Source organism: Archocentrus centrarchus, chromosome 24, assembly GCF_007364275.1.
Source record: "Archocentrus centrarchus isolate MPI-CPG fArcCen1 chromosome 24, fArcCen1, whole genome shotgun sequence".
NCBI lineage: Eukaryota > Metazoa > Chordata > Actinopteri > Cichliformes > Cichlidae > Archocentrus > Archocentrus centrarchus.
In genome coordinates, this window is record NC_044369.1 from 27,043,964 (window position 1) to 27,070,795 (window position 26,832).

General features: G+C 42.7%; 1 protein-coding gene across 3 annotated transcripts in view; it reads left to right on the forward strand.

The window, feature by feature from the left end:
* Window positions 1-416: 416 nt before the first annotated feature.
* The window catches only part of cd2ap (CD2-associated protein), a 68,699-nt gene continuing 42,283 nt past the window's right edge, over window positions 417-26,832 (forward strand). Inside the window, exons 1-2 of one of the 3 annotated variants that reach the window (XM_030721664.1) lie at window positions 417-807; window positions 23,983-24,140. In XM_030721664.1, coding sequence (XP_030577524.1) covers window positions 804-807; window positions 23,983-24,140 — 162 coding nt within the window. In that variant the 5' untranslated portion in view covers window positions 417-803. The remainder of the gene's footprint in view (window positions 808-23,982; window positions 24,141-26,832) is intronic. The other 2 variants (XM_030721665.1, XM_030721666.1) reach the window with 2 other exon arrangements.

Sequence of the window (26,832 nt, forward strand, 5' to 3'; positions counted from 1 at the left end):
AGAATACTTTCTTCTTGTTCTTATACTGGTGATTATCACAGTATAAATTACTATGAGGGTATTATTATTATTATTATAGCCAGATTCCCACTTATGTAGGCTATAAATGAGGAGCTGTGTATGAAAAAATGTGTCTTTATAAAAAAAAATTTTGTGGTCTTGACCATTTTTTTTTATATTAATTGTGAACGGTAAAACTGTTTAACGTCTTTTTTATATAAGGGGTGGAGTTGTTTCCCATCACGTTCCTGAAAGCCTAATGATTGGTAGTGAGTAATAAAAACACCACAAATTGCAGAGTGGAAGGAGCTGGAGTGGGCGAAGTCTGTCAGGCTTACACGCACTACTGTAACTACTGTAGTTACTGTACTTGCTGAATGGGACGTTAACGGGAGGGGGCCATGGGTACGGGGTCAGCATTCCATTAACCATTCCTCTCGCGGGACTGTCCCAGCGGAAACATCGCGAAGTTTCCTCCTATTTAGTATTTTAGTGGCATCAGACAGCCAGCAGCGAACGTTGGAGGCAAGTCCAAGAAAGGGGGAGACTCCTGGTTAACTTCCTGCACTATAATCTAGAAGCACTACCGAGAGACAGAGAGAGAACCAGGGAGGCTGCCGCCGCCGCTGGGGCAAAGACGAATGGATATACTCCTCACTTGACTTCTTTTTCATCAGTGAATCGACGAAAAAAAACACTTTGCGTTGGTTGTGCTCATCTACCTGGCTAGTAGTTAGCTAGCAGCGAGGCTGCTGGACGACAGTATCCCAGCTTTTGATAGCGAAGCGCCGAGAAGGATAGGAATGGGTGAGTTTCCATGATGTGGCGCTTGTGTGTGCGTGTCTGTGTGTTGTGTTTATGTGTTAAGGGCTTTTTATTTTTCGACCCACCCTGTTAACGTAACCCAGACTGAGCTTCAAGCCAGGGGTCTTAAATCACGCTGTCAGCTTTTGCCAGCAGGGAGTTAAAGTTAGCCAGCTAGCCTAGCCAGCTAGCTGGCTGCCTAACTGGATAACGCCACCTCCATCCCACCGACGGAGTTGGCTGCGCTTCTAGCTAACGTTACCAGGAGCTCCCTCAGAGCTGGTGTCGATACGGCCTCTGCGAAACCACTCACTGCCCTGAAATTGCTGTAACAGATCGGAATTCCCGTTTTATTCCCACTTAGTAATACCACTTGTCCAAAGTGAGGACAGCGGTTCACAGACGGGAAACTTCTGACTTGAAGTTGGCGACTTCTGGCTCTAAAAGGTTTTAACTTACTTTTCTGACATTTGCTTTAAGGATGATGTGAGGAATAGGTAAATTTTTGTTGTGGACATTGTGCGTCGGGATTTAGAAATTTTCAATGATGGAATACTGTGAGTTTCCACACATCCTTTACTTTTCTCCGCTTTAGCCTGCATGATTATACAGCAAGGGTCTGTTTTTAACGTGGACCTTTACATCATATGAAGGAATCTGGATTTCAGTCTGATAAGAGTCGATTTTTCTGCACTTCAAGAACTCTGCAGTTGCCTTCTCTTGTAACTTCAGTCTTTGATGTTGCGCATATCATGTTTCTGACGCAGAGAGTGTGCTGCTGTTGTGAGGGTCTTACTGCTTTGCTGCCGACATTTCTGAGCAAAACCCTCTGATCTGTGTGTGTATGGTGCAAACCTCCTCTGCTGTATCATGAGACTGCAGCTCTGCAGATTGTGGTTAGTGTAGCTGCGTGCAATAGGATGTGTTAGCTATGCTGTAAAACAGGTTTTAAGCGCAGCCTCTTTCAGCCTTCGTGTTGGGTTGCACAGTGTGCGTTTTGGGAATTTGAAGTCAGGGAGATGCTTAAAATAAAAACAGCTTCGTGTGAGAGCCCACCGCAACAGGTAGCCGAGAATCTTTGTCCCTGGATGTGGTATGCCTTTCATCGAGTGGCTCATTCATGAGTATATCTTTAGCTGTGTTTGAACATGTCCCAGCTATGTGAGTGAGCCCCCCCCCCCCCCCCCCCCCCCCCCCCCCCCACACACACACACACACACACACACACACACACACACTCACACACTGTTTGCTTTCCTTCAACTTAGTTTAGGCTACAAACAGTCGGCCTCAAGGTGACTAAACCCACCACCTGGGTTTTAGCATGAGGATGGAAATGCTGGTGTTTGGTGCAGCAGCAGCTCTCCAGGCTTGAATGTTTAGCCTTTTTTGATGGCAAGAACAGGGGGCGCTGAGATGACAAGAAGAAAGGTCCCCAGATATGAACACATCACCGGAGCCTTAACAAGACTGGACATGGGCCAAACTGTTTGATTTAATATTAAACTCAACCTCTGCTGGCCTCAGCCAGTATTTACCAGCCTGTCGGCAGTGCTGACTTCACACCCTGGTCGTAGTGTAATTGAGAAGGATCATTTCTCTAAGCCTGTATCTAAATATGATTCTATTCGTTGCCTGTTGTTATTCTTAGGTATTTAAAACAGGTTGGAAATCTATGAAGGAGTTGAAAAAAGAATAAAGAACTAGGCATAAATACTCTTACCTGTTAGCTGATATCTGGCCTTATGTGCACAAATTAGGGGTTAGGGCACACTGGATCATTCTCAGCCATATGCAAAGTGTTAATTGTGATTGAGTGCGCTCTCGCTGTTGTCCACTTGTTTAAGGTCTCCTGCACTGGTTGACACTCGTCTTTTTACTGCACTCTCAGTGCTTTGACTGTCCTGGTTTTAGATAGATACACACACCCCACATCTGTTCAGTGGTCATTCTTGGCCTGTCTTAGCACTATTCGTGTGTAGCACATCTTTGAGTTTGAAGGAAGAGAAGGAGGAGTTTGAAAAAAACTCAGTGTGCTGGGTACTAAATATGTTATTGAATTAGGAAAGGATCACTTTGAGATTTCAGTGTAGCTCCCAAAGAGAACTTTTTCACAGCGAATAATCCAAACCATGTAGCAGTGTATATAAAATGACGTGCTCTCAGACGTCCTCTTGGGTGAAGTTTTGTCTTTCTTGTGTCTCCTTCCAGTGGGCAGAGAAAAAAGGTGCCATCTTTTTTTTTTTTCTCTTCCCATCAGAGACTCAACATGTACTTATTGAAGAAGTTCAGCCTGATGTCTGACCTGTGCTGTGTTTGTATTATCCTAATAGCTTTTTAGCTAGCAGTGTAGCACATTATTATATGTAAACTTGTCCAGCTTCACAGTTCCTCCAGATATTGCCGGTATTTAGTACCTCAGCAGTGCAATATCTTTTTTTAAATGCCTGTTGAAAGATGGGATGTATTGTGATTATTGAGTCGAAAGTGTCGACTCAATAACTCGAGAAGTGTTCGGCCTACACTTACCGAACTTCATGAGTAGATGGCTTATGAGCAAAGCAACATTGACATTGTATATGGGGTTACGGGGGTCAAGGTCAAAGGTCACTGTTAAAACGTGTACAATCAATAACTGGGTAATGACAACCGGGGTTGCAACATGCGTATTTTAATAATCGCACATTTGTCGATATACCTATATTTTAAAATGATAATTTTAACAATGAACACAAAGTAGACTGATAATAAATAATGAGATCTATTTGATTTGATAAAATGTTTTTGTTATTCATCTTTTCTAGTATATTTTTTTATATTTCACCGTAGGAGTTTTTAATCATAATTGCTCTGTGTTATTTAATGACACCTCTGTAAACCACTTTCAATTATCTTACACTTTAGGAAAGCTTACTTTAATAAATTTCAGCTTTTTTTTTTTTTTTTTAACCTCCTGTGAGATTATTTCATGTAGGCATGACAAAATATTACTCCAAACTGAAATGATGCAGCTGTGTGTTGAAGCATGTGTTTATTTTGTTACTTAGACCATCCATCCATCCATCCATTTTCTTCCGCTTATCCGGGGCCGGGTCGCGGGGGCAGAAGCCTAAGCAGAGAAGCCCAAGCTTCCCTCTCCCCAGCCACCTCCTCCAGCTGATCCGGAGGGACCCCAAGGCGTTCCCAGGCCAGCCGAGATACATAATCTCTCCAGCGTGTCCTGGGTCTACCACGGGGCCTCTTCCCGGTGGGACATGCCCGGAACACCTCACCCAGGAGGCGGCCAGGAGGCATCCTAATCAGATGCCCGAGCCACCTCAACTGGCTCCTTTCGATGTGGAGGAGCAGCGGCTCTACTCTGAGCCCCTCCCGGATGGCCGCACTCCTCACCTTATCTCTAAGGGAGAGGCCAGCCACCCTTCGAAGGAAACTCATTTCTGCCGCTTGTATTCGCGATCTTATTCTTTCGGTCACTACCCAAAGCTCGTGACCATAGGTGAGGGTAGGAACGTAGATCGACCGGTAAATCGAGAGCTTCGCTTTTACGCTAAGCTCCCTCTTCACCACGACGGACCGGTGCAGCGTCCGCATCACTGCAGAAGCAGCCCCGATCCGCCTGTCGATCTCCCGTTCCCTTCGCCCATCACTCGTGAACAAGACCCCGAGATACTTAAACTCCTCCACTTGAGGCAAGAACTCGTTCCTGAGCCGGAGATGGCACTCCACCCTTTTCCGGCTGAGGACCATGGCCTCAGACTTAGAGGTGCTGATTCTCATGCCAGCCGCTTCACACTCGGCTGCGAACCGTTCCACTGCGAGCTGGAGGCCCCCCCCTGATGAAGCCAACAGAACCGCATCATCTGCAAAAAGCAGAGATGAGACTCTGAGGCCACCAAGGAAGAAGCCTTCCGCCACCTGGCTACGCCTAGAAATTCTGTCCATAAAAATTATGAACAGAATCGGTGACAAAGGGCAGCCCTGACGGAGTCCAACACCCACAGGAAACAAATCCGACTTATTACCGGCTATACGGACCAAGCTCTCACTGTGGTTGTACAAGGACTGAATGGCCCGCAACAATGGGCCAGACACCCCATACTCCCGCAGAACCTCCCAAAGAACACCCCGAGGAACACGGTCGAATGCCTTCTCCAAGTCCGCAAAGCACATGTAGACTGGTTGGGCAAACTCCCACGCACACTCGAATATCCTTGAGAGGATAAAGAGCTGGTCCAGCGTTCCACGACCAGGACGAAAACCGCATTGTTCCTCCTGAATCCGAGGTTCGACTAACGGACGCACCCTCCTTTCCAGCACCCTGGCATAGACCTTACCGGGGAGGCTGAGGAGTGTGATCCCCCGAAAGTTGGAGCACACCCTCCGGTCTCCCTTCTTAAAGATGGGGACCACCACCCCGGTCTGCCAATCCAATGGCACTGCCCCAGATCTCCACGCGATGTTGCAGAGGCGTGTCAACCAAGACAGCCCTACAACATCCAGAGCCTTCAGGAACTCAGGGCGAATCTCGTCCACCCCAGGGGCTCTGCCACCAAGGAGTTGTTTAACTACCTCAGTGACCTCACCCCCAGTGATGGTCAAGTCATCCCCCTCATCCCCAGACTCTGCTTCCACTACAGAAGGCGTGTCAGTGGGATTCAGAAGGTCCTCGAAGTATTCCTTCCACCGTCCGACTATAGCCTCAGTTGAAGTCAGCAGCACCCCCCCCGCACTATAAACAGTGTGAGTGAAGCACTGCTTTCCCCTCCTGAGTCGCCTGACGGTTTGCCAGAATCGCTTCGATGCCGTCCGAAAGTCTTTTTCCATAGCCTCACCAAACTCCTCCCACACCCGAGTTTTTGCTTTGGCCACTACCCGAGCTGCATTCCGCTTGGCCTGTCGATACCTGTCAGCTGCCTCCGGAGTCCCACAGGCTAACCAAGCCCGATAGGACTCTTTCTTCAGCTTGATGGCTCCCTTCACCTCCGGTGACCACCATCTGGTTCGGGGGTTACCACCACGACAGGCACCAACCACCTTGCAGCCACAGCTCTGAGCAGCAGCCTCAACAATGGAGGTGCGGAACATGGTCCATTCGGACTCAATGTCCTCAGCCTCCCTCGGAATGCTGTCGAAGTTCTGCCGGAGGTGGGAGTTGAAGATCTCCCGGACTGGGGCTTCTGCCAGGCGTTCCCAGCACACCCTCACAATACGTTTAGGTGTGCCAGGTCCTGTTACTTAGACTATCTTAATTAATCTGTCCAAGTCAAACAGGGGACGTGCTTATCGCCCCTTAAAGCTCCACATTTCCCTTCTCTGTACCTGGTTAGTACCTCCCAAAGGACTCCACCAGAGACGTCTGTCTTGCCCTCGCAGCAGCAGCACCTGACATTTGGCTCTCCTCCTCGGTCTGTGTCATTGTATTCAGTATTGTGGTGTATTCTGAGGTGTTTAATGAGGTTTGTTGTGTTTCCACAGCTTCTCACTGTTTTCCCACAAACAGATCGCGTCTTAGCTATTTGTGGAGCTAAAATACTTCCACACGTGACCATCTGCCTTTGTGTCTATGTTGTGAGTAGCAGCAGCATGCTGCGCTTGGGCATTACGTCCTTACACATTACACACTTGCCAGGCGGAAGCCTCTCAGTAATTTAGTTACTTTCTAACGTGTTCTTGTTAAGATACATTATCTCAAATGACTGAAGTATAGAAAGTGTTGATACTTGGATTTGAGAATCGATTTTAAAGCATAAAGGTCTGGTATCGGAAGTATCGATATTTCAGTATCAATCAGCACATCGTTACTTCAGTCATAACATGGTATATCATTAGCTAGCTAACTTACTGCTAAATTCTAACTCCATTAAAGCCTTAGGGTCATAAGTCCTCCTTTTCCCCTCTGTGGGACAATAAAGGCTGTTTCTTCTTCTTCTTCTTCTTTTTTTTTTTTTTTTTTTTTTTCCATGGATGCCTGGATGTTACAGTTTATTGTAAAACTGGGGAATTGGACTTGAAAGACTGTTATGTAGGTCTTAGTGGTGTATCAGTGCTTGTTTGCACTTTGAGAACTAAAAGAGCATACCTAAAAATGGCTGATGTTGTTTTGATATGGATATCCATTAAATAAGTGCTGCCGGTTTTAACCACTTTTCTGGGCTAAACGTTGGTGTGTAAATAAAGAAACCACCTTGGCTTGTCTGTCTCACACCCTTCTTGCTCACAGCAGTTATCATTATGCTTCATTTCACTTCACTGTTGCTAACAAAGTGACCTTTTCACTGGATCTAGTCAGTTTTCATACCACTTGAAGAGTCTTTTGTTTTTTTAAGGCCTCCCAAAAAGCTGTGGTACATCCTCCTGCTTCACAGTGTCTTGGGGGGGGAGGACTCTTCTGTTGCTTCTAATTTCTATTTGAGTGCTAACTCTCTATGTAAATATAGCTGAAAACACACAGCACAGCCACTCTCTTATGCTTATATTCAATTTACCCTTCCCATCCACCATTTACAGGGCAAAGCCTTACATCTGACTCAACCTGGTTTGTCTTGTTTTTCCAAAAATAGATAAAAGATAAAAAAACAAACAAAAAAAGCCCACCATCAATACTGTGGTTATATAAAGAATGTCATTATCTTAAACTGTGCCTGTTTAGAACAGGTTAGTTTCCTCCAGCAGGAATGATGTGAAGTGGATTGCCAACATTTAGCTGCAAACCTTTAACAACACTGGACTTACTGTGGAAGAGGAGGCTCATCATGTGTGCACGAAAGTGTTGAGAAGACTTGGGGTAACCATGGCGATTGTCTTTTAGGTTTAGCGGTAGCTTTAATTGAGTTTTGGGAGTTTGTGACGGGCGGCCTGTCCCAAAGCTTGTTTAAATAGCCCTTTTTTTCCTTAGCATGTGGCACTGTTGCATCAGTGTTAAGCAGCCACATTCATCTCAGACTGCTACGACCTGTTTGACATTCATAGCTGCTGTTTGCTTATAGAACTACTGGTTAAGTACTTTGTGAAGCAGGACCGGTTTAAATATTAGCTTAAATAATGGGGATGGATGCTGCTGAGGACAAGTTTGTCAAGTTGACCAAACATACCTTCCAGTTGTTTCTTGTGTGTCAGGGTGTTGGTAAAACAACCTGTTGAGCAGTTATCATCACAGTGCTGTTAAATGGAAAGTGAATACAGGCAGCTATTGTCTTTTCTCCTGACAGCACGTTGCCTTTTATATCAGCCACCTCTCAGATCAATGGGAAGGAATGCAGTTAGGAGTTTCCTCCTTACTGTGTGTGTGTGTGTGTGTGTGTGTGTGTGTGTGTGTGTGTGTGTGTGTGTGTGTGTGTGAGAGAAGCACAGAGAGCGCACTGATTTAGACAGCCTGCCTGGCAGTCTGTTCGCCTGCGTGGCCTTGTGTTACCCCCACCCCCCACCCCCACTCACTCCTTCCTTCCTGTCCCCCTTTTTCTCTCTCCCCTGTAACATCCTCCTGTCTGTCATCTACTTATATAAGGTCTCCTCTGTGCAAACCCTTTACGTGGGAGGAGAGTAAACACCATAAAGCTGGTCTGCTGATCATGGATCTGCACACAGGTGGGGCGTACGGTGGGAATTTGCTGTGCTTGGCTTATAGGAATTTGATAGAAATTGGTATACTTGTCATATATGTGTATTTAGATGGAAACTATCAGTTGGATAGTTTTTTTTTTTTCCCTCTCTTAGTTGAAAATGGAGACTCTCTAAGTTGCATACAAGCCAGGACTTGAATTTCAGTGCAGTACTGGGGGTATGGTGCAAATATAACACTTTTACTACAGGAATTTCCCGCACACAGCTACAGCGGTCAATGAGCTGACGTTGCACCTTCCCTCTGCAACTGATCTGATCACTAGCTGAAATTGAAATCCATGTTAACTGACAATGAAGCCCTTATATGAAGCATGCAACTCTGTGAGGTTTGAGTCATCAATTCAAACCGTAGGCAATCAGCATGAATCATTTTTTTTGTTTTTATTAAATTGTTCTCCCAATTCGGAACAAAGAAAATAATCATTCCATCACACATTTAAAAGTATTCAGATTTTTTTTTTTCCAAAAAGTCTGTTTTGCCTTTCTCCAAAATGTAGCTTTGGATTATAGCATTAATATGGGGTTCCCACCTACGCTGACTCAGACCTCAGAGGGTTAAAGGATGACTTGACTTCCTCTAACTTTGTTTTAAAGCCCTGCAGCTATAAAAAATTATTTGAGTAGGATAAACCAAATTAATTTAATTTCATTGAATAATTCAGTTGAGCTTTTTTTAAAAAAAAAAAAAATTTACTAGTTAACACATTTGCATGTCAAGCAAAAGGTTGCCGGTTCCATTCCAGTCCAAGACACCTTTTCTCCTTCCTGTACAATTGGAAAGGCATGGGATCATTAGAGATATACTGAAATGGACAACTTCCTAATTAAGAAGAAAACAAATGGATTAATGCAGTGCATCATATTACAGGTGCCTTAAGTTCCCTCAGTCAAAGGTTAAATGAAGTGTATCCTACAGAACTAGATTATATTTGTGGCAGTGGCATGGGGTGCACCTGTATGTGCACAGACTACTGTCTGTACTTTGGAACATTAAATAATGGCCCTGCAGCAGATTTTCAGAGCAGAAGGATCACTGGTGCCAACTGCAGTCCATAACAGTGGAGCTGAAGTTCATCTGTCTTGGTTACTGACATTTTCAAGCATTTGCTATAATATGTGTCCAATAAACAGATGACCCAGTAACATGTTGGTGAAGGTAGTGCAGTCACTTCAGTTGCTTAGCTCAGTGTTGAGAGAACTTTAACTCAGAACCTCTCTTGTTGCTTTTATTCCGTTTGCTGAATCTCACTGACATGACTCTGTGTCTCTGTCTCTTCATGTGTGCACACCCCTGATACGTTCAGAACACTTCATGGGGGTATATGGAGGTTTAACAACAGCAGACTAGCTTACAGGACTGCTAGTTACTCAGCAGTCTTGCTGGGACTAAATACTTTAAATGATCAGGCCAGTCATAGCCAGCAACAAAGCAGTCATTCAGTTCGTCCACCAGGAAGTGTTTTTCTTGTCTCTTGATATGGAAAGATTTGAATACAAGATAGAAACTTAAACAGTAAAGAAAGCTCTTGATAACTGCAGTAATGTTCAGGGCCTTGAGATCCTCATTGGATTCAGTTTTAAGGTATAAATGTTAGTTAATGCCATTAGGATTGGCCTAAATTTGATCCACTGTGTGGACTGGAGCTGATCTTGACATTTAATGGCTATTGGCTCTGTAAAGCCTGACCCACTTCCACACTTTGCTGTGGGGATTTGCATTTGCATTCCAGTACAACCAATATAACCAGCTGTCTGAGTTAATATTTAGATTTTTAAAAGTACTGTTTTTGGTCATTATACAAAACATTATAGATATGTGATAATGCAAGTCTGATTTTAATTTTCAGAACAAAAATACAATAGAGCTACATTTGAATGGACTCCTTCACTAAATAGTGAATATCTAAAGAACCAGACCAGAGCTGAATGCAGTAAATTCTGAGTAGGACCTCCTGAGCCAGCTTTTCTTTAGTATTGAAGTCACAACAGCAGCAAGTGTGTGTTTTTTAGTTGTGGAATGTGTGTACGTCTGCAGAGGAAATGGTGCGCACCAGGATACACTCGGTACAATTCGAGCCAAAATTCCCAAAGTAGAACGACTCCTAAAACACAAGCTCTCTCTCCCTCTCTCATTTGCGTTCAGTTGCAGCAAAAATGTCAAGAATCTTCAAGCAGCGCTCCCCCAGGCCTAGGTGTCATCACACTGTTAACATGAATGATGCCATGCCATGCCTGCCTTTTTTTTTTTTTCTTTCTTCTTCTTCTTCTTTCTAGCATTATTTTCTGCTAGTCTCTTCACACTCACATCAGAGACAGCTGACCTTGCTTTCCCTCTGTGGCCGTGCTCAACAATCAGCAAGAAAGCAGCATGGCAGTGTGGTTTGTATCCACTCAGGGCTGTGTTTACATTTCAATAGAGATTGTGTCTGTAGGCTGTGTGGGTCTACCATACAGTCAGACAATGTTAAGTGGTTTGTAAACGGTTAATGTTTTCAGCTGTTCCACATTGTGATCCGTATGTATTACAGGCTGCTGAAGTCCCCTTTCGTGTCTCTATTTACTGAGGGAAGGAGGTTTATTACCCGTGTCTGTAACTGTAGTGAATCAGAGGCAGCTGGACCTGCTGTTTTGACTTAGATTTACACCTGGCTTAACAAGTGCAGTTTGGCTCATCCAGACACATCCTGATGCATTCAGACACTTTTTTTCACCTACCTAGATAAGCTACAGCATGCTGAGCGGTAGATTGACAGTGTGCAGATGCCCAGATCTGTACATGCTGTCTTAATTAATTCAGTGTTACCCACACACAGACAACACTTGTGCAGACTGCCTAGATATATTGCGCTGGCCAGCAGTTTTTCAGAGGCTGTCTAAAATGTGTGTTTCTTTATAAGTGTGCTGAATCTAAATATGACAGTTTCCTTTTTTTTTTCTTCTTCTTTTTTTTTTTACATTTTACAGCTATGTAGATAGTTTTGCCTTATTTCTTGTCAGTTTATAGTTGCTTCATATAATAGCATTTCACCCATTAATAGCACCTGCTATTATTGCTCTGTTGTTATCACAAAGTATAGAAGGTATAATTTATGAATTAATTGAAGAAAACATGTGTGCACATCCTTTCACTCACACAAGTCCACTACTGACATAAACACAGTGTAATTCTATGGAAAACATTGTAATTTATAAATTATAAGTTTCTCCTCTGGAAATGTTTAGTTTGTGGCTAATAAATAAGTACAATTAGCTGCCTCCAGTCAGTCTCTCAAATGAATTGAAGCTTTAACAGCACTTGGTAGTTGTTGGTCTGTTCTGCAGCCCTGGTGAGTTTAGTGCACAGAGGTACATGATCCAGCTCTCCATCTGCTGCAGGTTCTCCTTAGAGTAGACCTCCAGCTCACAATTCTCCAAAGCATATCAAGGACTAATTGTCTCCACCTGCAGTGGATTTGGAGTTGGGGAGTGATACAGACTACTGCCACAACAGTGACTGGGCCACTGAGCCAGCCTGTGGATAGAACAGTTCATGGTAATGGCTTGGGGTAGCCGGTTAGCAGCGAGTAAATTTTCAAGATAGGGACGAGGAGTCTGTCTGCTAATAAGCTGAAGAAAATAATAAAATAAGTCACCATATATACCTGGCTTCATGCCCAAGTCTTTATATGGAAAACAGTTATTGTTAAATGATTACTCTTTTATGTCATCATTTACATAAAAGAAACAGAAATTATGGAAACAATGGTTAAGAGTAGATGAGCACAGTTATGAGTTCTGGCACCAAACAAAGGCGTGCCACGTGCAGGATGCCCTCTCTTTCATCAGCTGGAGCTCCTCTATTTTGACTCTTCCTACCATTTAATTCATGTGCTTTTGGCGTGAGCTCTTAGCTTTCTGTCCCAATTGTGCATTTAGAGCAGGACAATAGAAGCAGTCCTGCGGCAGGGTTGTGGGTGCTGCTGGGCACATTATTGATGTGTTCTAAAAGCTCGAGCTGCTCTTACCCCCCCCCCGCCCCAATCAATATTGTGTTCAGATTAGCATGGAAATGAATGAAAATGTGGCACAATTAATTTCAGATCATTGACTTTGTAGGATAGTTGTGCACCAGTAACAGAGCTAATCAGTTGTAGTCTGGTGTCCTTTGGCCTTGAAGGACTAGTAGACCTGCTAACCTACATCCACACTGCTAGTGGACACATGTAAGCTAGTTCACTTCCTGCTTTGGTGCTAGAAACTTGCCTCTCAACACCTCAGATGTACTGCATAAAAAAGCCTAGTTATGAGCTGTTATGATTATTGAAGTTAGAGCAGTGTTAGCTGTTTCTGGGATAGAGGCAAAGTAAATCTCTGAGCAAAAACCTGAGGATAAACCCCGTCTGAAAGCTCCTACTTGATCTGAGCTTGTCCGGGTTAGTCCTTTTTTCCGCAGGCTTTTCTTCACTTTCATTTCTCAGGAAAGTCTAAAGGCCCCATTGCAACCCTTACCGTGCACCATCAGTAATGTCATCACACAGCCACTTCTATTTATGCTCACCATAGCTGCTTAGGTAGCCACAGCAGTGCTCTCCTGATCGATGACTGTCTCCACTCAATACAGAATACTGCCACATGAACTCTGATATAGAAGAAGTCATCAAAACCAGAAGCAAAGTCACTGTTGCAACATCTCCCTCTGTTTGTATATGAATCTCTGAGCTTTTGTACTGATATGTCAATAAACTGGTGGTAAAAACAACACGATTGTACACTAGTGTCTTGAGCCCAGCAGCGGCACAACGCACCAGACTACAAAAATTGAGAAGTGCATGACTGGCAGAAATGGTGGTGAGTGACAGCCAATTTTACGTCAACCGTGCTGTTTACAAAGCACCTCGTGGCTGGTATAAAACGGCCCTAAGTGTCACCCTATTGGTTACTTCATAAGTTACAGCTATTTAGGCCCAAATCTTGGTGCTGCTGCATGACTCCAGTGAATTGGCAGGAAGTTTGCTCCTGCTGCACACACACACCGCCTGTATGCCAACTTTTTATGTGCATGTATTTAATGTATTTAGAAAGTCATTTCTTCTAAGGAACAAACCAAGAAGACTTTGTCCACTGCTGCACCTCTGGTATTTAACATGCCAACACCTATCATTGACTGCACCCATTCAGGAGCAGCAGCTGAACATCACGAGACATTTAGTTCAGCCTCACAGTGCTCCCTCCTTAATGACCTCACTAACATTTTCCAAAGGAACACAACTTAGTCTGGTCAGTATTATAGACAGAGACTTTTGAACTTGGGTCTTAGGTGTTTGTCCCCATTCTGTATTTATGGGTTAGTAAGTACAAGTTAAAAAATAATCTCTCTGAAAATAGTTTATTTGTTCAAGTACAAATAACTCAGGAATATAACCTGCTGCCTGTGCATGTGTGAGTGACTTTCCACCCTGTGAACACCTTCAGACCTCACTGATTCATAGCAGTTTGTGTTTCCAAGCTGTGAAGTCTGTTTTCCTGTGCATTCAAGTGAAGCTTAAGCTATACTAAAAACCCTGTTCAAATCCTAAAAGAAATACAGTTAACTTTAACATTGTTAACCATTGTTAGCAACAAATAAAGCCATTCATACTACTTTCAGCAACTTGCTTTAAGTTACATTTATGAGTATGACCTTGACCTCTGTATAGCAGGAAAGAGCTTAACATGAAGTCTTAGAAAAAGTTGTGATCTCTAAGGCATTGGTGGTCGCCACTATCCTGATTTGTATTTGCATAGCTCACATTACCATTTGTATGTGAAATTCTATCCTCGGCTCAGGGGCCACTTTTCACATAGTGCACCATGTAGATTACCTTTAAATTCAGTCTTTGGCAGCAGTTTGTGAAAGTAGTAACAAGAAATGTTGTCAACAGCTGGGGTCAAAGGTGGTGGAGTTGGAGTCGGTCTGACCGTAAGATGACATACTAACTGGAGAAACAGTTGAATGGCAGGGAGGACTTCCACGGCAGTGGCTTTTCCACTGGGCCAGCCTGTAGTGGAAATACATGATGGGAAGAGCTGTGGCTAGTTTTTGAAATAAGAGCAAGTGAATGGTACACTATTAAACAATCACAGCTGGACTCTCTCTTAAAAATGCTAAAATGAGTGGCCAGAAATACTTGGGTGGCTCTAAAGCCTGTGTGTAGCATACTGGGAATCATACTTTCACATGGTAAATGGACTAGTTCTACTCTGAGTACTCAAAGCGATTTATACAACACGTTTACATTCACCCATTAATACAAGCACTTCCATGTGTAACAAAGCTAAGTGCTTACTGTCACGCTTAATGACATTCACACACATTCATACTCCAACACTTGCATCTGAGAGCAACTTGGGGTTCAGTATCTTGCCCAAGGATACTTGGAGCAGCCAGGAATCGAACCGCCAACCTTCCAATTAGTAGGTGACCTGCTCTACCTCCTGAGCCACAGCCAGCATTCTTCAACACTGGTATTTATACTGATGACTGTGTTTCCATATATGTTACTTGGGCTGGTTACCTATATATATTAACTAGGGGTGGGACTCGATTAAAAAAATTAATCTAATTAATTAGAAGCTTTGTAATTAATCGAAATTAATCGCATTTTAATCACATTTAAATCTTTAACATGAGAACTATCAGTTTAAGTTTGGTTGATGGATGAATCAATATACATAAGCTTAAACTTCAAAATTTTGTTTATTTTCCCACCAGTCTCCCACACAGACCAGCGAAGGGTGGAAGTGCTTCTGTGATAAGCAAACTCCTGAAATTAAAGTTAAGCATCATAACTGGATAGTTTTATTCAACATTAATGTCTCACTTAATATAGTTGGAAATTAATCATTCCCACAGCTGTATTCCTTGATGTTGAAATGTGTTATGCTTGTTTTAACAGCTTATTTTGAATTAAAGAATTAAAATTAAACCACAAAAAGAAAAAGTTCATTCTCCATTTAACCAGCTGCTTTTACACAGCTGTGTTTTGCACTCATGGTTGCTAGGCGACATGAGCTACCTGAGGTGAGGGCAGGCGACGCTGATATGAAGGCTAGCCGCTCACTTCCGGCCTTTGCGGTCTACGTGGGCCGGGTCCTTCGAAGGATGTGGCCCCTGAATTTGGACAGCTCATCATTCTTATCACATTGTGCGTCGATATAATCTGTATGCCTGGAACTCGTGCACTGAGAAACGTTCCACGGTGCAAAGTGCGATTAAAATGCATTTAAAATTTTAAATTCATTTTTTTCCCTGTAATTAATTAATCGAAATTAACACATTAAAGTCCTACCCCTAATATTAACAGATACCCAGGGATATTTGGGAATATTTTTTTCTCGCTTTTCTTACGTTTATATTATAAAATTATATTGTTTATGAATGGCAATTTGCATTAGATGGCAGCTGGGATGTGCTCTAACACCCCCCCCCCCCCCCCCCCCCCCCCCCCGCGCGCATACCTGGATAGGGATAGGATGGGTGGAAGACAATGGATGGATGGACTTGAATTATGTAAGATCAGTGCCTGTATTCACAAAACCTAGAGTGCGACTGAGAGTCGCTCCTCTACTGATTCCTATGAATTCTGCCTTAAAGGACTAAACCGTGGCAAAAATAAAAGCTTTACATCTTAAGAGATTAAGAGAGGTGGAAAACTGTAAGGAGTGACAAGGAGAAGAAGCTTAGGGGTTCCTTAAGGAGAAGAGAGTGTAGTGGAAAGACAAAGTGTAGAGCTACTACAGGCTCTACAAACACTTTTGCCCCCTCTCCAAGTGAGGAAATAGAATGTCCAGTTTGCATATTTATTTGTTTGCTGATTATTCTGTTGAAAGCTTTAATGGATCGGGTCATTGACTAAAGTGTGACATGCAAGAGAGCCAGTAAAAACAAATTGAGTAGACAAAGAAGTATTTAAGGTGTGTCCATTGAGTCACATCAACTCATGTAAGAAATCATTCTGCGTTCCAGGTTATCCATCTACTGGTTGGCCTTGAGTGGCTCACCGGATTTATTTATTTATTTTTCTACAGTAGGGCTGCAACGATTCATCGACGTAATCGATGACGTCGACTACAAAAATTTGTCAACGTGGAATTTCATCGTCGAAGCGTCGTACTTTTAAACCCATCCATCTATTTTGTTCCCCTTATCGTGTGATTTTGTAATTGCAATACACTACAGGAAGATATGGGGGCAGTATTGCCTCCATTGTCTGCCAGCGACAATACCAACGAAGAAGAAAGAAGCAGAACAGCATAACGCTAGTAGAATAGAGAGGAGGGTGGAAAGAATTAAAGAAAATGGAGACAGACTGTCAAAGGTGTGGGAGCATTTGACAGAAAACAAAATGAAGCTGAATGCAGACTGCAAAGCAGAGCTTTTCACTGCAGTGCTGAGCGTTTAAAACGCCGGCACCCTGGAGCTGTGACGTCAGCTCTGGATGGGTACGTTAGTGGGTTGCTGATACCTGTTAATGTTTGTACAGTAATGTTTCTGTTAATTTACCTGTCGGAAACAAGCTCTCATGGATGATGTTTGCTAAGCACCGCCATTTCAGTTATGTTAGCTAACAAGTGAAGGACAATAGTAGCAGCTACATTGGCTCCTATTTTTTTTTCCTCATATTAATATCAGCGTTCATTCTGAATAGTAAACCTCTGTATGAACTGAATCGTCTGTAAACTTTTCAGCTGTTTTGGACGGAAAAATTTTTTTGATTTAATTTGAAGCCTTATTTGAACTTTTGGACAGAGGCCATTTTTATTTATTTGCACATTATATTTGTTGTCAGACTGTGACACTTAGCAAATAAACTCCCATATGATGTGAGAATGTAATCATACTGTCTATCAGAGGAATAGTGTGACTTTATTTATTCATTTATTTAATTTTAAGGCCACTCAAGCCTAAACTTAGCTGGCATAGTGTTAGCTTATAACAAGCTGTTGTTGTTATAGCCGGTGTTGTGAAAAAAGTGATCATCTACCAAAAAAATGATTGCCCGTATTTAAACAGTTGTACATGACCTGTTGGCCAATAATCTGTCAAACATTTCACTCATAAATGAAGGCATTTTGAGCCAGTAAGAACATTGCAGCTTCTACCTTGTGACAGTAATCAGTTTTTGGCTAAGTGACTTTTATATCTTTTGTTTATCCAGCTAAAAAATGTCATTGACAGTAAAAATGTCTTTTTCAAGAGTGATCTGGCCAAGAGGGCAGCTAAAATTGGAAAAAATTTAGCATCGCAGTTCTATCAAGATATTTTAAGTGGCCAAAAAGGACTGGATTGATTATAATGTTGGTACACAACACAGTCATAAAGATACTTGGAAAACTGATCAGTTCTTTATTTAGCACCACAAGCAAAGATGTTACACATAAAACACATAGAAACATCAGAAATCATTTTTAGCAGTCTTTAAATTTCTGGCACAACACCTGGCTTGTCAGCTGTCCGGAGATGGGATGATTGCATGTCTGATCTGCGGAAAATCAGTAATTGCAACAATATCGGGACTAAAATCACAGGGTTATGCACATTTTTGCGCGTTAGAGCGCTGACTTCAGTTCAGGAGGCTTCAGGCAAGGAGGAAGGGGATGAGGTGGAAATGAGGGAGGAGAGAGCAGTGGAGGAGGAGGAGAAAGCTATAATGAGAAAGAGATATGAAATGTATAACTCTGAAATGATCATATAATTTTTTTTTTTTTAGCTGTATTTAAGTGTTTAGAATGTTTATCAGATTCCCCTTTAAGAATTCTCAGGCATTCTTATAGAATTCTATTGGACTAAGTCATAATGGTCCATACGTGTTTGGTCATTGGACTGGAGCAAAAAACCCTAGACTGAACCTAACTCACAACCCAGCGTCCCTGTGATTGCGGTCTCATCTCACAGTAACACACACATTTAAAAAGAAAATGCAAAATAAAACAGTCTCTTGGTTGCCTTCTCTCCACTGAAGGCTAGGAAAACAATAATTATCTTAAGATGACTTCAGTAGGCAAAATCGACAGCACAAGTGATTGAAGTCGTACTGATTTAGCCGGCCTGCCTGTCTCAGGCAGGGTGTGTTTGTGTGGTCTCTTAGGTGCTCACTCTGCGGTTGCAGAAAGTCCCTTTTCTCCACATTCAATCCTGCGCCCCGTGTATTGAATTAACTCGGTGTATGATTCTGTCTGTCAGTGCCGTCTGTTTTGTTTACTACAGGAGGTCATATCTCTTCCTGTGGTTACACAGACAGATAGTCCCAAATTACTGTCTGGGGCCTTGGATAAGCTGTTTATTTTTGTATTGCTCAGCTTGGGTTGTATTCTTTCATTCACTTAATGTATTTAGACTGTTGTTTACAGTGTAAAGTGCAGACTAGTTTAAAAGTTGATTTCAATACGCTGATCAAAAAAATGATCTGAAACTATTTGATGAGTGACTTTTTTTTTTTTTTTAAGTAAAAATGTTGATAAAGCCCAACACTCTGGTTACAGCTTCTCCAGTGAGAGATCCTTAAGAAGATCCAGAAATGGGTTATGTTAATTGTTGTAGCAATCTCCACCTGCATTGCCATTTAGCGTGTGGCAAAGTCAGAGGAAAATATGCAGATATAAATAAATATTCCTCTGACTTTGCCTCACAGCAGGGGTTATTTTCCACTTCCAGTGAGTGAGCACCAAATCATTTACATGCATCGCTTAATGATTTAGTCAGTAGGCAGCATAAGTGGAAGGATATCAGCTAAACCAGTGTTTTTCAACCAGCGTGCCGCGGCAACACTAGTGTGCCGTGGGAAATTATCCAGTTTCACGTAATATGCCATGAGTGTCTGTGCTGTAGTAGTGACTGGGAATATAATCATGTAATACTCTTCCATATCACTAGACTAGACAGCAGCAGGTAGTGAATTGCATTGTACACAGAGACAAGAGAATTAAGCCGCGTTTCCATACGGAACGACTCGCCACGATTTGACGGCATCTCCATTAGAATCAGGAACACTTTGCCGGTCCTTTTTCCATACTCACTCACCCGAGGTTCTAAGCGATCCAAGGCGATACAAAAATATGACGCGGAGTACAGCCTGCCACTGATTGGCCAGGGAGTGTCGTCACTAGCGGAGGCATGAGAGCGACTCCTTCACCACAATCATTTTAAAAACCCCACAGCCCAGACCGACAGTTTGCAGCGGTAGTTTTGCAACATGAGAGCCATCTGAAATGCACACACAGCATACATATTATTATAGTTAACAATGATAACCTTCATCCATTAAAACATTGTACGGGGACTTATGCATGATGATGATATTAAACTGGCATTAGCTGTGAGCTTGCCTCTATCTCATGTATTGTTGTGTTGTGTTATTCCTGGTAATAGAATGCTTTTGGACAGAATTAGAGTTTGAAAAACACTGAAGTTTTTGAACTTTTTGAAGTGGACATGTTAAGTGCACTTTTTATTTGAAAGAAGATATATATTATATGATAAAGTTATTTTTTGTGTTTATTTGATTCCTATTCAAGACACTTTAATAAGAATGACTATATTGTTAATATAGGCTACAGAGTATCATTTCTTTAACATTTTTGGCTGCCTCATGATTTTTTTCAATGAAAAAAATGTACCTTGGCTTAAAAAAGGTTGAAAAACACTGAGCTAAACAACTGGAGCTAAGCAATATATACCGTATTTTCCGGAGTATAAGTCGCACTTTTTTTCATAGTTTGGCTGGGGGTGCGACCTATACTCCGGAGCGACGTATATGTGACATTTATAACACATGAACCAAAATACTCCAGCCACTTGACATCTCCGTGAACTGCAGCTTTAAGGCAGTCTTGCGTAACCTGTGGGCGCAGTGGATGATGGATGGAGAGCACAGCTTAACGGCAACTGGGAGAATGCGCCACCCAACTTTCCTGGAAGTCATTGGATGGATCAAGAAAACATGGGCTTCAGTGACAAACCATCCTGTTGGGATTCAGAAAGGCTGGAATAATTGGAACTGCAGCTGACGACGAGTCTGACTAACGCGACACAGAAGAGGAAGCGGCGCTTCGTCTACGGAGTGTACGGAATTGTTTAGAAGTGACACCGAGGATGAAGAATTCAATGGATTGATGGTTTGGTTAACTTGTTAGTATGTTCTTTATGCTATGGTTATCTGAATAACTTAATGTTACGTTAACATACCGAACACGTGTTCGTTGTGCGCCATGTAGCTGAATGTGCTACGTTAGCATAACGTAGGCGTAACCGTGTTCGTCCTGTTCTTTAATCCATTATTATTTTAAATTGCCGTTCAAGATGGAATTTCTGCTCTGGGTCTCGGATTCTATCAACCCCCCCCCCCCCCCCCCCCAAAAAAAAGTGCGACTTATAGTCCAGTGCGACCTATATATGTTTTTTTCTTCTTTATTATGCATTTTTTGGCTGGTGCAACCTATACTCCGGAGCGACGTATAGTCCGAAAAATACGGTAGTCATAACATTTGCTCCACTGCACTGTAGCTAATAACCAAATAGTAAAAAAAATTTATTGGTGATGTACTGTAAAAAATGTCTAGCCAGTGTGGCAATACCAATGGTTGCAAAAATAATTTTGGTGCTATAGAAGTCTATGACCTCTGAACTCTTTCCTGATTAGTTTATGGGGTCAGTCATTCATTTCAGGTCATATTTAATATCAGCGTTGTAACTGACAGCTTGTTAGCCAATAAGCATGTGGTTTCACAGTCAGCTCCACCTTCACTTGTCAAAACACTAAGACAGCAGCAGGACGGTCTCTGTGGTGTCCAGACAGAGTTCACACAGGGAGAGCCGTGACCCCTCCATCACATTCCTCTCACAGCAGGGGATCTGGTAACTGGTATGGTTACCCTCAGTGATGTGTTTCAGGGAGCGTGTGATGGAGTCAGTGATGCAACCTAGAAAGTTTAAAAAAATCAATTTATAATTTAACGTGTAGTCCTTAATTCAAAGTTTTTTCTCAAGATAAGTTACGACTCTTAATTTTGTATAAACCCTGTTAAAATATGGGGTTTCATGTTCTCTCTAAGTGCCAGGTCTGTCTGTATATGGACTTTACACCATTTGTAAAGTAAACTTAAGCCTAGTCTTAACTATGCTTATCTTAGCCAAGGCACCATCATGTGTATGCACACTTGACGGCTCTTTGGTAAGTTCAAAACTGACATACAACACTACATTACTGTAAGACAGTCTAACCTGGCTTAAATATTACTTTGGACTTTGAACTCCTTGTTGCCATCAACGTAGCTTGAAATACACAGGCAGAAAACTTGTTCATTGTAACTCCAGTTACTCTTAGTCATGGTTAGGGGTGGTCATTATTTTATTCAAAAATAAGTTCTAAGCAGACTTTCAGTGTGTTATTTACTGTTGCTGCCAAGTGTAGGTGGTGGTGAGCTGAAGTACACCCAAACACAGGGGGAGATCCTACCTGAAAGACCTGAATGACTCAACAACAACATGGCCAATGAGCCAGTGGGAAAACATGCACAGGTGTGGAACATCTGAGCTTTCAAATTAAGAGCAAGGGGACTGTCCACTAGTATAAATAGGTGGTGTCGTCCTGCTGAATAGATTAAAAAGACGTCAGAGTGAGTTGCTACCTACCTGAGTGGCCCACCTGGTAGTCTATGTGGGAAATACTGATGTGACTTTGGGCCATCAGGGATGATGTTGATCATTATGAAAGGATCATGATGACATTTTTGGATGTGGCTCCAAAACTGTGCTCTCATGTCACACAGTGAAAGGTCCGAAGCAGGCAGCTGGAGCATGCTTTGGACCAAAGAAAAGAACTGTAGTGTGAGAGATTCAGGTATAATACACTTCTGATAGCATGGAAAGAAACGGAAGTGTCATGAAATAAGTCTCATCAGCCTTTCTAGTGGTGTTCTTATAATGTCAGCAGAGCAGCCCTAATAGGAAATAGGAACTTATTTTTTCTGACTATGGAGGGTGAATGCAAACCTCCAGTATGGTCAGTGCTGTTTTTAGCCCACTTTTCTCACAAATTAGTAGGAGGCTGATGTGAATCTGGCATTTGTCTGACTGACAGTATGACGTGAGCATGACAAGATAATAGGCATCCAGTTCATATCTGTTCTGCTGTTCTTGTGATGGTGATCAGTATCAGCCTTAAAAATTCCTATTACAGTGTTCATGTAAGTGTTTCCATCAGTGTGTGTCAGACGGGTGTTAAAGGAGGGCCTTCCTCCGCACGACTCCTCCTCTTCTCGGTGTTTGACGTTGAGGGGAAAACTGCTCTGAGATCATCGGTCAGGGCCAGTTTCTCCTTGGATCTGGGCCCAGCCTGCCGGGGATTGTGATGTCAGAGGGAGAGTACAGCTCTGGGTTTACACAAGTACCAGCGGCTGAAGCTGAGCCAAGTTTTCCAACAGTTCATCCTGTAGTGCTGAATGACTCTGCTCAGGTGTGCACCTGTACAGAGTATTTGCACACCGTGGCATGTATGTTTGTGCTGAGTAGAGAAACAGTTTACCCTGCATGTTTTTGTTTTGGCTCTGTTTGGTGTGAAGCCACCCGTGTCAGTGGAGCCTGTCTGCCATGAGTCACGAGTTAAAAGGCCAAACCGTGTAGTGGAATACCTCACAACCTGTCAGTCCTCTTCAAACTGCCTATTACTGTCAGAAGTGGTCCAACCTGCTGTACTAGAATCAGCCGGGCAGCCTCTCAGTATCTGTTTTCATGGTCTGCTATTACTGGTTGTGTGTTTTTGTGCCAATTTGTTGCTAAATACTGCCTTAGAGGAACTAATCACAGCCTGTACATAAAAGATGGATGTAGCCACTGTGACGTCACCAATTGGTTTCTGGAGTTTGTATTTTTGTATTTAGTGTTTTGGTTGCTGCCATGTTGGTATTTGGAGAAGAGTGAAGTTATCATCTAATGCTAGCAAGCTTGATTTGCAATCTGTTTCCATAAACTGTACAGGTGCACGTATCTGCTGTTAATGGCTAAGTAACAGACTAATATACGACATTCTGTGCTGCACAGCAAGTCGTGCTGTTTGGCAAATAATCCCAGAATGCTCTGAACAGCACCAACACAGTCGAGGTCTGGTTCAGTGGCTGGAATTAGCAGCAGTGTTAGCACACCTGTGAGCTTAAAGCTCACAGGTGCCATTAAAGCTTAACTGTATCCAAATGAATACACTTAAGTTAAATACACGTATTTTAAATACACTCATTAAAATTCAGTTGCTGCTAACCAGCTAACCCCCGAGCTTCCCGTGTCTGTTTTTCCCCACTGGCCGGATCACTGGCTGCTGTTTTCTTGGACATTAAGTGTAATAATATATTTTGTATTAAGTTTAGAAACTTTAAATTTTGCACTAATTTTGTGTTTCTGTTTGCCCCTATCTTTCTTTCCCTAAATTTCATCTTATCTCATCTACCCCATGCTCTTCCACCTTTGTTGTGCCCCCCCCCCTTATCATTTCCCTTCTGTCTTTCTCGTCTATGCTTCCTTTCTCTCTGAACCTCTACTGTCTGGAGTAGAGGTTGTGGTGGAGTTTGATTACGTAGCGCTCCATGATGACGAGCTGACTCTGCGACTGGGCGACATCATCAAGAATGTGCGCTACATTGAGGAGGACGGCTGGATGGAGGGGGATCTCAACGGGAAGAGGGGCCTTTTTCCCGACAACTTTGTTAAGGTGAGCGATGCATTAGCTTGTGTTAATTTCAGAATAATGCTCTTGGCCATTCCTGTTGACTGGCTCGTATCAGATTGCAGCTGGTTAGCTTGTTTTCCTGTGTGGAGCTGACCATGCATTTGTTCTGAGGTTTTAAATGCTGCTGTTGTCCCATTAGTGATAATCCTGTTGAAGCTGGGAGCACTATCAGACCACAGCAGTCTGCGGCTGAGGCTGCTGCACAGAAGCAACATTTCTATGATTTAATATTCCTTTGATCAATTGACTGTTTTGTGTGAAAGAATAGAAAGTGTGTGACTAGTGAAATCCTTTTGCCAAGTTATATTTGTATTTTGGAAAAGCAGAGCCTTTTTGTTGGAGTGAAGTAAATGAACCTGCAGACTTGAAGAGGTAATTTGAGCTTGTATCATTTTGACAGATTGTTTCAGGGACTGTGGGTGATTCACAGTAAGGTTTAAAAGTGCAGCCTATTTCAGCACCTCTGCTCTCTCTACCTTGTCTCTCTGCCCTTGACCTCCAAAGAACTGATAATGCTGAATTGAAAGCACAAGTTAATGGTTTGATACTGACACTGCAGTACTCAACTTATAATTTGTAACAGAGTGTCTTGCAAGTAGTACTCTGCTGAAGAAGCAAATCCAGAGGAGCGGTATCCAGATTAGCGTGTAGACTTTTCTGCTCATTTGGGATTGAAACGGTCGTCTGCAGACTTCAGCCAACTATGATGACCTTTTGTTTTATTTCATGCCGCCTTAACAGCGCAGTGTAGAAACTCTCATTTCACAAAGTCATTATTAAAGCTTCAGCTCCACTTCAGACGTAAACCAACTGATAACGCAGTATAACCTGTATATAAAGGACACATTGCCACTGTGTCAACACCCACCAGTTTCTGGACTCAGCATTTTGAAGCATTAGCTTTTTGGCTGCTGACTTTTTTTTTTTTTTTTATTTGGAGCCAGAAGGAACCTTATTTAGGCTAGAAGGTTAACTTATCAGTTATGGTTAACAAGCTTGCTTTACAGTGTGTCCATCAACTGTGTGTGACACACACACACTGCTAGTTAGTGGTATTCATCAGATAAAAGCAGTAATTTTTCTCACTGAAACTGAAGCACAGCCATAATAATTCTAAAACACTGCCATTAACAGTGCTCCTAAAGTACCAACAGGACAAACACATAGAGCTCTCCCACAGTTATCTCTTTTTTTTAATATATATATTAATAATCATGCAGTTGAGACATCTGACTTCTCAGCTGTGAACTCCTCGTCTTCTGCACAGCCAGTCCCCTGAAATGAGTCACTGTACTGCTGCCCTCTTCTCTCCCCACCATCCTACAGTCCTATGTAGTGAGATAGGTAATCTGCTAAGCAGCCTGGCCAAGTCACTGAGCTCAGGTAGTTAATCCTCTAAGGAGCCTGCAGGCTGTTGAACTTTGCTCCTAATGACATAACAGCGGTATGACATGTATTTCTTCTTCCTTGTCCCTTTAATTGGAATCATACCTGCGTGATCGGGGGGCATGAAACTGAGGACATGGTAAGGAGCTGGTTAAATGAAATGATGATAGGAACACTTAAGAGGATTTTTGAGATTAATAGTTTTGTAAATGGGTCAGTGAGGGTTTGGAGAATTGTGTATGTGTGTGTGCTCATAACAGGCAAGTGATACTGTTGGGTGTGTCTACATCTATTCACTTTGTCCTGCTTATGCTGGTTTGAGTTTCAAGGTCTGGAAGTGTTTGTGTGTTTGAAGAGTATGAGCTCTGTGACTTTTAATTTTTCTCTTTCAGCATTGTTTACTACCACAACTTTTTCTCTTATACTTAATTGTAGCTTCAAATTCAGCATTCAGATGCATAACCTTTCAGCAGACTGATTATTTAAATGTGGCATAGAAACACAGAAGCGCACACTCTCTCACCCTCGTGTGGAAAACCCTCCATGCGGAAGCAGCAGGACTTTATATGTGATCTGACTGACCTTCCTGACACTTGGTCACTCCCGTGTGTGTGTGTGTGTGTGTGTGTGTGTGTGTGTGTGTGTGTGTACTTGTAAAAAGTGTTAGACGGGGACCTCAAGCAAAATACACAGCCCACCAGAGTAAATGTGTCTGCTTTTAAACAGTGCACATTCAGGATCTGTGTGTCTGTGTGTATTTGAGACAGAGGGTGTTTAAAAACAGCCACCAATCAGAAACACGTGCTTTTAATCTGTGGATTCAAATTGAGCTTTTTCGGGTCTGTTTCTCTTGTACTGCATTTATTTCAGCACACAGCTAATAGAAATCTGGCCAGGGTGGAGACACACAACAACACACACACGCACACCCAGATCTCACACACACGCTTTTCACCTCTGTTCCACACCTGGTCTACATTTCCCCAGCACACACGCTAACCTCTCAGAGGTTAGATTCAGATATGATTCAGAGAAGGTTTGAGATGGAAGTGCTGCGGTCAGATGAACACAAAACTGAGCTCTTAAGTATCAACTCAACCTGTCGTGTTTGGAGGAAGAGAACCCAAAGAACACCACCCCCACAGTCAAGCATGGAGGTGGAAACATTATGGTTTGGGGCTGTTTATCACAGTGAGGGGCCAATGAACGGGTCATGTACCGTTAAAATCTTGCAAATTGCTGTCATGGAGTGGCCTAGCCAGTCTCCAGACCTCAGTCCTATAGAGAA